The sequence below is a fragment of the Macaca thibetana genome, chromosome 15 (assembly GCF_024542745.1).
Source record: "Macaca thibetana thibetana isolate TM-01 chromosome 15, ASM2454274v1, whole genome shotgun sequence".
Lineage (NCBI taxonomy): Eukaryota > Metazoa > Chordata > Mammalia > Primates > Cercopithecidae > Macaca > Macaca thibetana.
Genome location: NC_065592.1, coordinates 10,068,891 through 10,082,133, shown reverse-complemented (window position 1 = coordinate 10,082,133; position 13,243 = coordinate 10,068,891). Strand labels below are relative to the sequence as shown.

General features: G+C 49.5%; 2 protein-coding genes across 16 annotated transcripts in view; one reads left to right on the top strand and one right to left on the bottom strand.

Moving 5' to 3' along the window:
* GOLGA2 (golgin A2) overlaps positions 1-13,243 on the bottom strand; it is a 434,268-nt gene that overhangs the window by 216,795 nt on the left and 204,230 nt on the right. The gene's annotated exons all lie outside the window — the stretch shown is intronic.
* Positions 1-13,243, top strand: part of ODF2 (outer dense fiber of sperm tails 2) — a 45,902-nt gene that overhangs the window by 5,943 nt on the left and 26,716 nt on the right. For 7 of the 15 annotated variants that reach the window (XM_050759846.1, XM_050759841.1, XM_050759856.1 and 4 more), the window contains 5 exons: positions 98-223; positions 7,797-7,967; positions 10,358-10,518; positions 11,940-12,069; positions 12,637-12,768. In XM_050759846.1, coding sequence (XP_050615803.1) covers positions 98-223; positions 7,797-7,967; positions 10,358-10,518; positions 11,940-12,069; positions 12,637-12,768 — 720 coding nt within the window. The remainder of the gene's footprint in view (positions 1-97; positions 224-7,796; positions 7,968-10,357; positions 10,519-11,939; positions 12,070-12,636; positions 12,769-13,243) is intronic. The other 8 variants (XM_050759842.1, XM_050759857.1, XM_050759850.1 and 5 more) reach the window with 2 other exon arrangements.

Sequence of the window (13,243 nt, the reverse complement as noted above, 5' to 3'; positions counted from 1 at the left end):
CAGAAGAGGAACTCTGCCAGTTGGAGAGGGATGTCACTAGCATGGCACCATGGCCAGCTGGGTGTGGAAGTGACCCTGGATTTGTCCCTTTCCACAGAAATCTCACAAGCGAGGAATGAAAGGGGACACTGTGAATGTGCGGCGGAGTGTCCGGGTGAAAACCAAGGTACCTTGGATGCCCCCTGGAAAATCATCTGCCCGGCCCGTGGGATGCAAGTGGGAGGTAGGCTCACCCTTGCCCAGGCTTTTCTTCTCGGACTGCTCAGATCCTAGCAGGCCTCAGCCTCGGTATGATTCAGGGTCAGCTGTAGCTACTGGAATGTCCTAGCAGACCCCATTTACTGAGGGCCTTGCTAAACCCTGAAACTGTGTGAATAATCTTCTTGAGTTCTTATGACACTGCTGTGTGGGAAGTCCTGTGGTCCCAGTGCAGAGATGAGGAACCAGGCCTCAGAGAGCAGTGATTTTCCCAGAGTCACAGAGAAGGTAGCAGAGCTGGAGTTAAGATTCTTTCTAGAGGCAGTGCTCTTAGCCTCTCTGCTTTGCATGTGAGGAGCCACATCACATGTCATGTCTTGTCTTGTCTTTTCTTTTCTTTCTTTCTTTCTTTTTTTTTTTTTTTTTTCCGAGACAGAGCCTTGCTCTGTTGCCGAGGCTGGAATGCAGTCGCATGATCTTGGCTCACTGCAACCTCCGCCTCCCAGGTTCAAGTGATTCTCCTGCCTCAGCCTCCCGAGTAGCTGGGACTACGGGCACCCACCACCACGCCCGGCTAATTTTTTTTTTTTTTTTTTTTTTGAGACGGAGTCTCGCTCTGTCACCCAGGCTGGAGTGCAGTGGCCGGATCTCAGCTCACTGCAAGCTCCGCCTCCTGGGTTCACGCCATTCTCCTGCCTCAGCCTCCCGAGTAGCTGGGACTATAGGCGCCCGCCACCTCGCCCGGCTAGTTTTTTGTATTTTTTAGTAGAGACGGGGTTTCACCATGTTAGCCAGAATGGTCTCGATCTCCTGACCTCGTGATCCGCCCGTCTCGGCCTCCCAAAGTGCTGGGATTACAGGCGTGAGCCACTGCGCCCGGCCTGATTTTTTTTTTTTTGTAGTAGAGACAGGTTTTCACTGTGTTAGCCAGGATGGTCTCGATCTCCTGACCTCATGATCTGCCCGCCTCAGCCTCCCAAAGTGCTGGGATTACAAGTACAGGGATTTTTTGTAGATTTTTTGCTATAGCGTCGTTTGTAACAGAAAAATTGGAAGCAACCTAAATGTCCATCAGGAGAGTGTTGGTTAAATTATAATACATCCGACTGGGTGTGGTGGGCTCACGCCTGTAATCCCAACACTTTTAGGAGGCCCAGGAGGGAGGATCGCTTGGATCCAGGAGTTTTGAGATCAGCCTGGGCAACATAGTGAGATCCTATCTCTACAAAAAATAAAAAAATTAGTTGGGCGTGGTGGCATGCACTTATAGTTCCAGCTACTCAGAAGGCTGAGGTGGGAGGATCGCTTAACTGGAGGTTAAGGCTCCAGTGAGCCATGATCATGCCACTGCATAGCCTGTGTGACACAGTGAGACCCTGTCTCAAACAAAAGAGAAATATGATACATCCATACAATGGAATACCATGCAGCCGTGCAAAGACTGAGGTAGAGGCTGGTTGCCGTGGCTTATACCTGTGATCTTAGCACTTTGGGAGGCCAGGGCAGGAGGATCACTTGAGCCTAGGAGTTCAAGACCAGCCTGGGCAACACGACGAGATTCTGCCTCTACAAAAGATAAAAAATTAGCTGAGTGTGGTGGCACGCACCTGTAGTCCTCCTAGTTACTTGGGGTGGGGAGGCTGAGACTTCAGTATGCTGTGATATGCCACTGCACTGCAGCCTGGGTTACAGAACAGGACCCTGTCTCAGGAACAAAAAGATTGAGACAGGTATTTATGCATGATAATGAAGCATGGAGATGCACAACATATAACATTTGGCCGGCCTTATTTGTGAAGAAAAGGGGCGTCTGTGTCCATGTATAAACACATATGTTTATATGTACAGAACGTTTTCTGGGAGAATATGCAAGTAGTGGTAAGCAGTGATTGCCTCTGAGGTATGGCAAGGTTTAATACTTTGTTTTTATTTATTTATTTACTTTTTGAGACAGAGTCTCATTTTGTCACCCAGGCTGGAGTGCAGTGGCGCGATCTCTACCTCCTGGGTACAAGCGATTCTCCTGCCTCAGCCTCCCGAGTTGTTGGGATTACAGACATGCATCACCACACCTGGCTAATTTTTGTATTTTTAGTAGAGACAGGGTTTTGCTATGTTGGCCAGGCTGGTCTTGAACTCCTGACCTCAAGTAACCCACCCACCTTAGCCTCCCAGAGTGCTGGGATTACAGGCGTGAGCCACCACCACGCACAGCCAAAAATGCCTTCTTTTTTTTTTTGAGACAGAGCCTTGCTCTGTCTTCCAGTCTGGTGTGCAGTGGCACGAACTCGGCTCACTGCAACCTCTACTTCCCAGGTTCAAGCGATTCTTCTGCCTCAGCCTCCTGAGTAACTGGGACTACAGGTGTGCGCCACCACGCCCGGCTAATTTTTCTTTTCTCTTTTTTTTTTTTTTTCTGAGACAGAGTCTCGCTTTGTCGCCCAGGCTGGAGTGCAGTGGTGTGATCTCGGCTCACTACAAGCTCCATCTCCCAGGTTCACGCCATTCTCCTGCCTCAGCCTTCTGAGTAGCTGGGACTACAGGTGCCCGCCACCACACCAGGCTAATTTTTTGTATTTTTAGTAGAGATGGGGTTTCACCATGTTAGCCAGGATGGTCTCGATCTCCTGACCCGGTGATCCGCCTGCCTCGGCCTCCCAAAGTGCTGGGATTACAGGCGTGAGCCATTGCGCCCGGCCCAAAAATGCCTTTTAAAAAAGTAAAAAGCCTTGGTAGTTTTTGTTTTTCTGTTTTTGTTTTTTTTTTTTTTTTTTTTTTTTTTTTTTTTTTTTTTTTTTTTTTTTGAGACAGAGTCTTGCTCTGTTGCCCAGGCTGGAGTGCAGTGGCGCGATCTCGGTGCAAGCTCCGCCTCCTGGGTTTACATGCCTCAGCCTCCTGGTAGCTGGGACACTGCAACCTCCACCGTCTCGATCTCCTGACCTTGTGATCCGCCCGCCTCAAAAGTGCTGGGATTCAGGCGTCCACCGCGCCCGGCTCAGAGTCTTGTTCTGTTGCCCAGGCTAGAGTGCAGTGACATGATCTTGGCTCACTGCAACCTCCATCTCCCGGGTTCAAGTGATTCTCCTGCCTCAGCCTCCTGAGTTAGCTGGGACTCAGGCATGCACTACCACACCCAGCTAGTTTTTGTATTTTTTGTAGAGATGGGGTTTCACCATGTTTGCCAGGCTGGTCTTGAACTCCTGATGTCAAGTGATCTGCTCGCCTTGGCCTCCTAAAGTGCTGGGATTATAGGCGTGAGCCACTATGCCTGGCCTCCTTGGTAGTTTTCAAAGTACACATCACAGAGATGCTGCTATGAAAAATTTTCCTGTTGACGTGGATTGCTAGGGGTAATAATCCCCTCTGGAAAGCATAATGCCACTTCCAGCCCCAAATCCTAGAGATGGAAGGTCCCAGAGAGGTGGCCTGCCCAGGTTCTCTCGGCAGCTGAAACAGTAGCTGTCTTTTCTGCTTTCATTCTTGGGTCTGTCTGCCCCTTTCTATTTTCAAGTGGCTTCCTGTGACCCTGAGAGGCCCTAACTCAACCCTGTCCATCATGGACGGAAGGTGAACAGCCCCTGGAGGTGGAAGTTTGGGGAAGATACGGAAATGAAGACCAAAAGCTGCTGTATGCATGTGGGGTTCTTGTTTGATATCTTACAACTCCTGGAATATAAGATCATCTTTGGAAGAAAGAAGGTCTAGGTTTTTTTCTTGCCTCTGTTACTAAAAGTGATCAGCCGTGCGTGGTGGCTCACATTTGTAATCCCAGCACTGTGGGAGGCCAAGGCAGGCAAATCATGAGGTCAAGAGACTGAGACCATCCTGGCCAACATGGTGAAACCTCATCTTAACTAAAAATACAAAAAGTAGCTGGGCATGGTGGCATGTGCCTGTAGTCCCAGCCACTTGGGAGGCTGAGGCAGGAGAACTGCTTGAACTCTTTAGGCAGAGGTTACACTGAGCTGAGATTGCGCCACTGCACTCCAGCCTGGCAACAGAGTGAGACTCCATCTCAAAAAAAAAAAAAAAGTTCTACTCAAATCTGGCTGCTGTTAAGTTTCAAAAACTTCTTGTTGAAAAGTACAGGCCCGGGAGCAATGGCTCACTGCTGTAATCCCAGCACTTTGGGAGGCCGAGGCAGGCAGATCACCTGAGGTCAGGAGTTCGAGACCAGCCTAGCCAACATGGCGAAACCCCGTCTCTACTAAAAATACAAAATTTACCCTCGCGTGGTGGTCAGCGCCACTAATCCCAGCTGCACAGAAGGCTGAGGCAGGAGAATCGCTTGAGCCTATGAGGCGGAGGTTGCAGGGAGCCAGGATCACGCCCCTGCACTGTAGCCTGGGCAACAAAGTGAGTCTCCATCTCAAAAAAAAAGGAAAAATGAAAAGGGGATGGGCCGGGCCTGGTGTCTCACGCCTGTAATCCCAGCACTTTGGGAGGCTGAGGCAGGCGGTTCACCTGAGCTCAGGAGTTGGAGACCAGCTTAGACAATGTGATGAACCATACGTCTACCAAAAATACAAAAAATGAGTCTGGTGTGGTGGTGTGCGCCTGTGGTCTCAGCTACTTGGGAGGCTGAGGTGTAAGGATCGCTTGATCCTGGGAGGCGGAGGTTGCAGTGAACCAAAATTGTGCTACTGCACTCCAGGCTGGTTGACAGAGTGAGACCCCATCTCAAAAAAAAAAAAAAAAGGAAAAGTGCAGGGACGTACACCCATCAGAAGTGTATTGCTCCATGAATTTTCACAAACTGAAGTTACCTGTGTAATGATCACCCAGCATCCTAGAAGCTGCCCCTGGCTTTTATCTATGTCACTGCCTCCCAATCACAAGGAGTAACTAGTCACACTGTCTCCTATATATATATTTTTTGTCATTTTAAAAAATAAATAGTCATGTATCAATTAACAATGGGGATATATTCTGAGAAACGTGTTGTTAGGCACTTTCATCATTGTGCAAACATCATAGAGTGTACTTACACAAACTGAGATTGCTAGAGCCTGCTCCACACCTGGGCTGTGTGGTGTAGCCTGTTGCTCCTAGGCTGCAGACCTCTGCAGCATGATGCCATACAGAATACTGTAGGCAACTGTAACACAATGGTAAGTATTTACATATTGAAACATAGTAAATATAGAAAAGGTACGGTAAAAATACGGTGTTTTGGGACCACTGTCATATATGGTAAAAATACGGTATTTTGGGATCACTGTCATATATGCAGTCCATTGCTGACTGAAATGTTACGTGGCACATGACTGTTTATACATTTTCCTATTTTTGTCCTTTTAAGTATTAAAAGTAACTTCTTTTCTTCTAAAAACAATATATATATATAGTTGGATGTGGTGGCTCATACCTGAAATCCCAGCACTTTGGGAGGCCGAGGTGGGCTTATCAGGCATTCAAGACCAGCCTGGCCAACATGGTGAAACCCACCCTCTACTAAAAATACAAAAATTATCTGGGTATGGTGGTGGGCACCTGTAATCCCAGCCACTTGGGAGGCTAAGGCAGGAGAATCGCTTGATGAACCCAGGAGGCAGAGTTTGCAGTGAGCCAAGATTGTGCCATTGCACTCTAGCCTGGGCAACAAGAGCAAAACTGTCTCCAAAAAAAAAAAAAAAAAGCAAAAAAAAAAAAAAAAAAGCAATATATGGCCAGGCACGGTGGCTCACTCCTGTAATCCCAGCACTTTGAGAGACTGAAACAGGCAGATCACTTGAGGTCAGGAGTTCGAGAACAGCCTGGCCAACATGGTGAAACCCCATCTCTACTAAAAATACAAAAATCAGCCGGGCATGGTGGAAGGCACCTGTAATCCCAGCTAGTCGGGAGGCTGAGGCAGGAGAATCGCTTGAACCTGGGAGGCAGAGGTTGCAGTGAGCCGAGATCGCATCACTGTACTCCAGCCTAGGCGATGGAGTGAGACCCTGTCTCAAAAAAAAAAAAAAAAGTGTTTACAGCTTTGCATAAAGTTTCCTGAAGCATACATGCATTTAAAAATATTTTTAAAAATATTTAAAAAGCTGGGACTACAGGTGCCTGCTACCATGCGCAGCTCGGGGCGTCATCCGCCCGCCTCAGCCTCCCAAAGTGCTGGGATTACAGGTGTGCACTGTGCCTGGCCCCTAAAATATTTTTTTAATTTTTTTTTATTTTTATTTTTTTCTTGAGATGGAGTCTCGCTCTGTTGCCAGGCTGGAGTGCAGTGGTGCAATCTTGGCTCACTGCAACCTCCGCCTCCCAGGTTCAAGCGATTCTCCTGCCTCAGCCTTCCAAGTAGCTGGGATTACAGGTGCGCGCCACCACGCCCAGCTAATTTTTGTATTTTTAGTAGAGATGGGGTTTCACCATGTTGGCCAGGATGGTCTCGATCTCTTGACCTCCTGATCCACCCGCCTCGGCCTCCCAAAGCTAAAATATTTTTTTATACTGACGTATTTAAAAAAGTATTTTCCAGGTATTGTACCATGTGCATTTATAATATTTTTCTATATCATCAAAATAACAATGATTACTCCTAAGAGCATTTCTTGATATCATACAATATCTGGTCCTTTTTCAAATTTACCCACTTGTTTCTAAAATACCTTTTCAGCAGATTAATGTACCTTTGTAACTAATCCACTATCAGGTATTCATATTCATTTAAAAGACTTTTGACATATTTCATTTCTATTCTAGGTATAAAAAAAAGTATTGCCCTAAACTTTTGCCAACTTTGGGTATTAATATTTTTGCTGATTTGTTATATCATTTCTTTATTAGTCTTGTCATTGTTAGAGACAGGGTTTCTCTCTGTCACCCAGGCTGGCATGCAGTGGTGCTATCATAGCTCACTGCAGTCTTGAACTCCTGGACTCAAGGAATCCCCTGCCTCAGCCTCCTGAGTAGTTGGGACCACAGGCATGCACCACTACACCCACCTGATTTTTTTTTTTTGAGATGGAGTTTCGTTCTTGTTGCCCAGGTTGGAGTGCAATGGCGCGATCTCGGTTCACTGCAACCTCCACCTCCCGGTTTGAAGCGATTCTCCAGCCTCAGCCTCCTGAGTAGCTGAGATTACAGGCATGCACCACCATGTCCGGCTAATTTTGTATTTTAGTAGAGACGGGGTTTCACCATGTTGGTCAGGCTGGTCTCGAACTCCTGACCTCTGGTCATCCACCCGCCTTGGCCTCCCAAAGCGCTGGGATTGCAGGTGTGAGCCACTGTGCCCAGCGCCAGCTAATGTTTTTTACTTTTGTAGAGACAAGTTCTCGCTATGTTGCTGAGGCTGGTTTTGGCTTCCCGCCTTGGCCTACCAAAATACTGACTTTACAGGATATCCAGCCTATGTTCTTTATTTTAAACATAACATTGTAACCCAAACTTTTAATTTTGATGTTGGGAATTCTCCAACACCATCATTTAAACATGGATAGGTGATGTTCCATCACGAGGGTTCAGAGTATGGTTCTTCCTGGGGCCCCCAAGTTAGCTGTTACAGCTTTTCCCGTCTAATCAGTAAATAAGCCTCCAGTGGTGGAACTCATGGTCAAGGTTCTGCCCTCTGAGTTCATTTGTTTCTCCCTCTTCTACATCAGAATCCACCTCATTGCCTGGAGATCACGCCACCATCTTCAGAAAAGCTGGTCTCAGTGATGCGGTTAAGTGACCTCTCTACAGAAGATGATGACTCAGGTCACTGTAAAATGAACCGTTATGATAAGAAGATTGATAGTCTAATGAATGCGGTTGGTTGTCTGAAGTCTGAGGTGAGGGAGGTAGGGGGCTGGGACAGCTAGTACCCTGAGGATGTGCAGGAGCACCCAGGTGGATTTCCTGCCTGGTCCCTCAGCCTGCCTCTGCAGGCCTTCTGATCTCCTCTGCAGGGTTGTCCTGGGCTTCAGGTGCCTGCCCGGGGAGGTAGCTGGGGCAGCATGGGATCCCATCCCACCAACAAGGGCCCTCTCTATTGAGCATGTAGCTGTCCTGGTGCTCTACATGGGTGGTCTGATCTGACTTTTTTTTTTTTTTTTTTTTTTTTTTTTTTTTTTTTTTTTTTTTGACGGAGTCTTGCTCTGCCGCCCAGGCTGGGGTGCAGTGGCCGGATCTCAGCTCACTGCAAGCTCCGCCTCCCAGGTTTACGCCATTCTCCTGCCTCAGCCTCCCGAGTAGCTGGGACTACAGGCGCCCGCCACCTCACCCGGCTACTTTTTTGTATTTTTTAGTAGAGACGGGGTTTCACCGTGTTAGCCAGGATGGTCTCGATCTCCTGACCTCGTGATCCGCCCGTCTCGGCCTCCCAAAGTGCTGGGATTACAGGCTTGAGCCACCGCGCCCGGCCTGATCTGACATTTTAAAACAGCATGTGAAGCTAGTGGTGGTATTGTCTTCATTATAGAGATGAAACACCTGGGAAACTAGGGCCTATGCCTTCCACTTTATATAAAGTTTAACAAAAACAGGCTGGGCGTGGTGGCTCACGCCTGTAATCCCAGCACTTTGGGTGGCTGAGGCAGGTGGATCACCTGAGGTCAGGAATTCAAGACCAGCCTGACCAACATGGTGAAACCCCATCTCTACTAAAAATACAAACAAAACTTAGCGGGCATGGTGGCGTGTGCCTGTAATCTCAGCTACTCAGGAGGCTGAGGTGGTAGAATCGCTCGAACCCAGAAGCCAGATTGCAGTGAGCCAAGACGCACAATTGCACTTAGCCTGGGCAACAGAGACTCTGTCTCAAAAAAAAAAAAAAAAAAAAAAAACAAAAACAAAGCCCCAAAGAGGCCAAGGAAGTGTGTCCTCAGTTGCTGTGCTGTCGCTTGGGGTGGGATGTGGCAATGAAATTGGAAATAGAACCTGGAAGTCCAAGGTCCCCAACTAGGAAGTTGGCAGAGTTGTCATTAAAATCCAGGCCTTGGGCTTGGATTGCTGTCTCAACATATGTCTTCACTGCTAACACAACCTGTGGCTTTCATCCTCCACCCGGTACTTGAGGTCCAGAAAACCTGGAGAACCTAGGGCAGGCTGCCTGGCAATAGGCCCTTCTTGGCCGGGTGCGGTGGCTCACGCCTATAATCCCAGCACTTTGGAAGACTGAGGAGGGCAGATCACTTGAGGTTAGGAGTTCAAGACCAGCCTGGCCAACATGGTGAAACCCGTCTCTACTAAAAATACAGAAATTTGCTGGGCATGTTGGCACACGCCAGTAATCCTAGCTACTTGGGAGGCTAAGGCACGAGAATCTGTTGAACCTGGGAGGCAGAGGTTGCAGTGAGCTGAGATCGTGCCACTGCACTCCAGCCTGGATGACAGAGCGAGACCCTATCTCAAAAGAAAAAACAAAAAAGCCCGTCTTCCCCTATAACTCAAAGTGCAGGAGCCTTGTTGTGATGTCTCTCCTCCTATGGTGTGCCAGCCAAACCACGGTTTGCAACCTGGCTTCGTTCCCAACCCACAAGTCACTGGGGCTCTCTCTACTGAGCTTCCTCGGCTACAAAAAGAGAATCAGCATTGCAGCCACTTGGAGGCATTTCCATTGAGGGCATTTGGAAGCCATGGAAAGGATTTATTTTAGTTAATTTATTTAGCCAGGCGCGGTGGCTCACGCCTGTAATCCCAGCCCTTTGGGAGGCCAAGGCAGGTGAATCCCAGAAGAGTCAGTCTTCATGTCAGTTAACTGAGATTGCACCCATGAGGCCCTGGCACGCAGCCTGTGTAGTTCTCAATTGGAGGGCCCCTTATTTTATTTATTTATTTATTTATTTATTTATTTATTTAATTTATTTTTGAGAGGGAGTCTCGCTCTTGTCGCCCAGGCTGGAGTGCAGTGGGCACGATCTCGGCTCACTGCAACCTCTGGCTCCCAGGTTCAGGTGATTCCATCCTGCCTCAGCTTCCAGAGTAGCTGGGATCATAGGCACGCGCCGCCACATCTGGCTAATTTTTAGTAGAGACAGGGTTTCACCATGTTGCTCGGGCTGGTCTTGAACTCCTGACCTCAAGTGATCCACCCACCTTGGCCTCCCAAAGTGCTGGGATTACAGGCGTGAGCTACCATGCCCAGCCAGGGCCTTATTTTCGTCCAGTGCATTAAGCTTAGCAATGTGGCATAGAGGAAGGACCTCCCCTCAGTGGCTCCTGCCTGGGTCCCCCTGCACAGGTCAAAATGCAGAAGGGTGAGCGCCAGATGGCCAAAAGGTTCCTGGAGGAGCGGAAGGAAGAGCTGGAGGAGGTGGCCCATGAACTGGCCGAGACTGAACATGAGAACACGGTGCTGAGGCACAACATCGAGCGCATGAAGGAGGAGAAGGACTACACCATGTAAGGCGGCGCCTGCCCTGCCCCCGCTGATCTATTCCTCCCTGCTAGGCTGCCCTGAGCGCTGGGCAATAATGGAAAGCAACGGAGGGGGTGGGCATAGGCACTGTGCCTGTGCCCTGGAGCCTGTTCAACAGTCACACAGTTAATTACAGTTAATTACCTGATTGTGCTTATGATTTGTACTATGAGGGAAAGGGAGGACCCTGTGGATTGCGGTGTGGGGCTGGGTAGCAGGGAACTCTTTCTGGAACAAGTGATATTTAAGGGGCGTCCTGCAGGATGGTTAAGTGTTCGGCAGGTGGGTGCTGGGGAAGAAAGCACGCTACTCAGTGGGAACTTCTTAGGCGAAGGCCCCAAGGTGGGAAGGTATTTGTAGCTGAGAAATGGAAAGCAGGCCAGAGTGGGTGGGCAGAGGATAAGGGGGCCACACAGGTTGGCAGGGGGTCAGCTCTCAGCAGCCACTTGGAGGCATTTCCATTGAGGGCATTTGGAAGCCATGGAAAGGATTTATTTTAGTTAGTTAATTTATTTAGCCAGGCGCGGTGGCTCACGCCTGTAATCCCAGCCCTTTGGGAGGCCAAGGCAGGTGAATCACGAGGTCAGGAGTTCAAGACCAGCCTGGCCAACATGGCGAAACCCCGTCTCTACTAAAATTACAAAAAATTAGCTGGGCTTGGTGGCCGGTGCCTATAATCCTAGCTACTCGGGAGGCTGAGGCAGGAGAATTGCTTGATCCTGGGAGGTGTCTCAAAATTTTTGAGATGGAGTCTCACTCTGTCATCCAGGCTAGAGTGCAGTGGCGTGATCTTGGCTCACTGCAGTCTCCACCTCCTTGACTAAAGCAGTCCTCCTGCCTCAGCCTCCCAAGTAGCTGGAATTACAGGTGCCCACTACCATGCCTGGCTAACTTTTGTATTTTTAGTAGAGATGGGGTTTCACCAGTTGGCCAGGCGGCTATCTATAACACCTGATCTCAAGTGAACTGCCCACCTCGGCTTCCCAAAGTGCTGGGATTACAGGCATTAGCCACTGTACCCAGCCTACAGCCACAGAAAGGTTTTAAAAGCAGGGAGGTGGCCTGACTAGCTTTGGCTCCAGTGTAGAGAAGAGCTGGAAGGGCTCAAAAGCATATCTGAAGATGGTGGGTAGGAGGCGTGACACTGGTGGCTGTTTGAGAGAAAGAAGGCCACAGGTAGTTAATGTCTCCTGGTGTGGAGGCCCTGGTCTGGTGCCTAGGCAGATGTAACTTCTGGCCCTTCTCCTTTCTGAAGGCCACCCAGGCCAGAAGGGCTGTCCCTGCCCCCTCCCCCACTTTTCCCTGACCAGAGGTGAGCCCCCTAGGGCATTGTGAGGCAAGCCTTGGAGCTCTGGGCATGCGGGGGCCTGGGAGGGCTCACAGAGCCCTGTCTTTCTGGCCCCAGACTTCAGAAGAAACACCTACAACAGGAGAAGGAGTGCCTCATGTCCAAGCTGGTGGAGGCTGAAATGGATGGGGCTGCGGCTGCCAAGCAGGTCATGGCCTTGAAGGATACCATCGGGAAGCTGAAAACGGTAGGTGGCAGGTGGGAGGACCCCAGCCATGGAACTGGCCCAGGGAGGGGGCAGCTGCAGGCTGGGCAGGGTCTTTACGCGTCATCAGGCAGACTTTATGACATCTTCAGGCTGGGGGAGGGCATGCTTAACTAGGCCTCCATCAACCACTCTCACTTCCCAGTCCTTGACCCTTGAAGATGACCTCTGGTCACCAGGGCCTCTAAGGAGACCTCATCATGGGTCACCTGGGATCACAGTGAGTCAAGGCATGTGGTTGATTCCTGCAAGTATCAGCCACCAGGTCTTGTCATCCTGCTTTGCTTCCTCCAGGAAGTCTGCCCTGACTGTGCTCACCTGCACTGAGCCCTCCCACCCCTTTCTCCACCTTTGCTCGGAGCAGGCTTAGCTCCTGCTTGTCCCTTTAGGTCCACCGCCTCCAGGAAGCCTGCCCTTGATCACCTTGGCACCGTACACAGCCTGTTTCTCCTTGTCTGGGCTTTCTGGCACCAGCCCTCTTGAGTGCCCATGGGGCCTGCTTCTTCCCTTCTTCCCCTGCATCTGTAAGACTGCCTGCTTGTCTTCCAGGAGAAACAAATGACCTGCACGGACATCAACACCCTGACAAGGCAGAAGGAACTTCTCCTGCAGAAGCTGAGCACATTTGAGGAGACCAACCGCACCCTCCGAGACCTCCTGAGGGAACAGCACTGCAAAGAGGTGAGCTTGGGGTCCAGCTCTGTCCCTCCAGCCCCGCATGCCCGTCCTCTGAGCCTTTCTCTTTGTCTGTAAAAAGAAAGTAAGATCGGTGCCCAACCTGAGAGGGCCTTAGAGAGATGTAATGAAATCATTCACATGAAGTGCTCAGCCCCCAGTAGACAAGTACCGTCTTAGATGGTGTTGAATCCGAGCCAGGAAGCACTGGAATGACCTTGAAAGTCAGGAGAGGGGCAGTGGGGAGTCAGGGAGGGGTTCAGCCCAGGGCAAAGGAAAGAGAGTTCCAGACTTGAGCTTTTTATTTGGTAGGAGAATGATTAATGGCTGGCAGACACACATTGTGTGGTCTCATTTTGTTTTCTTAAAATATGTTCTCTGAGGCTGGGCATGGTGGATTACTTGAGGTCAGGAGTTTGAGAACAGCCTGGCCAACATGGTGAAACTCCGTCTCTACTAAAAAAAAACAAAAATTAGCCAG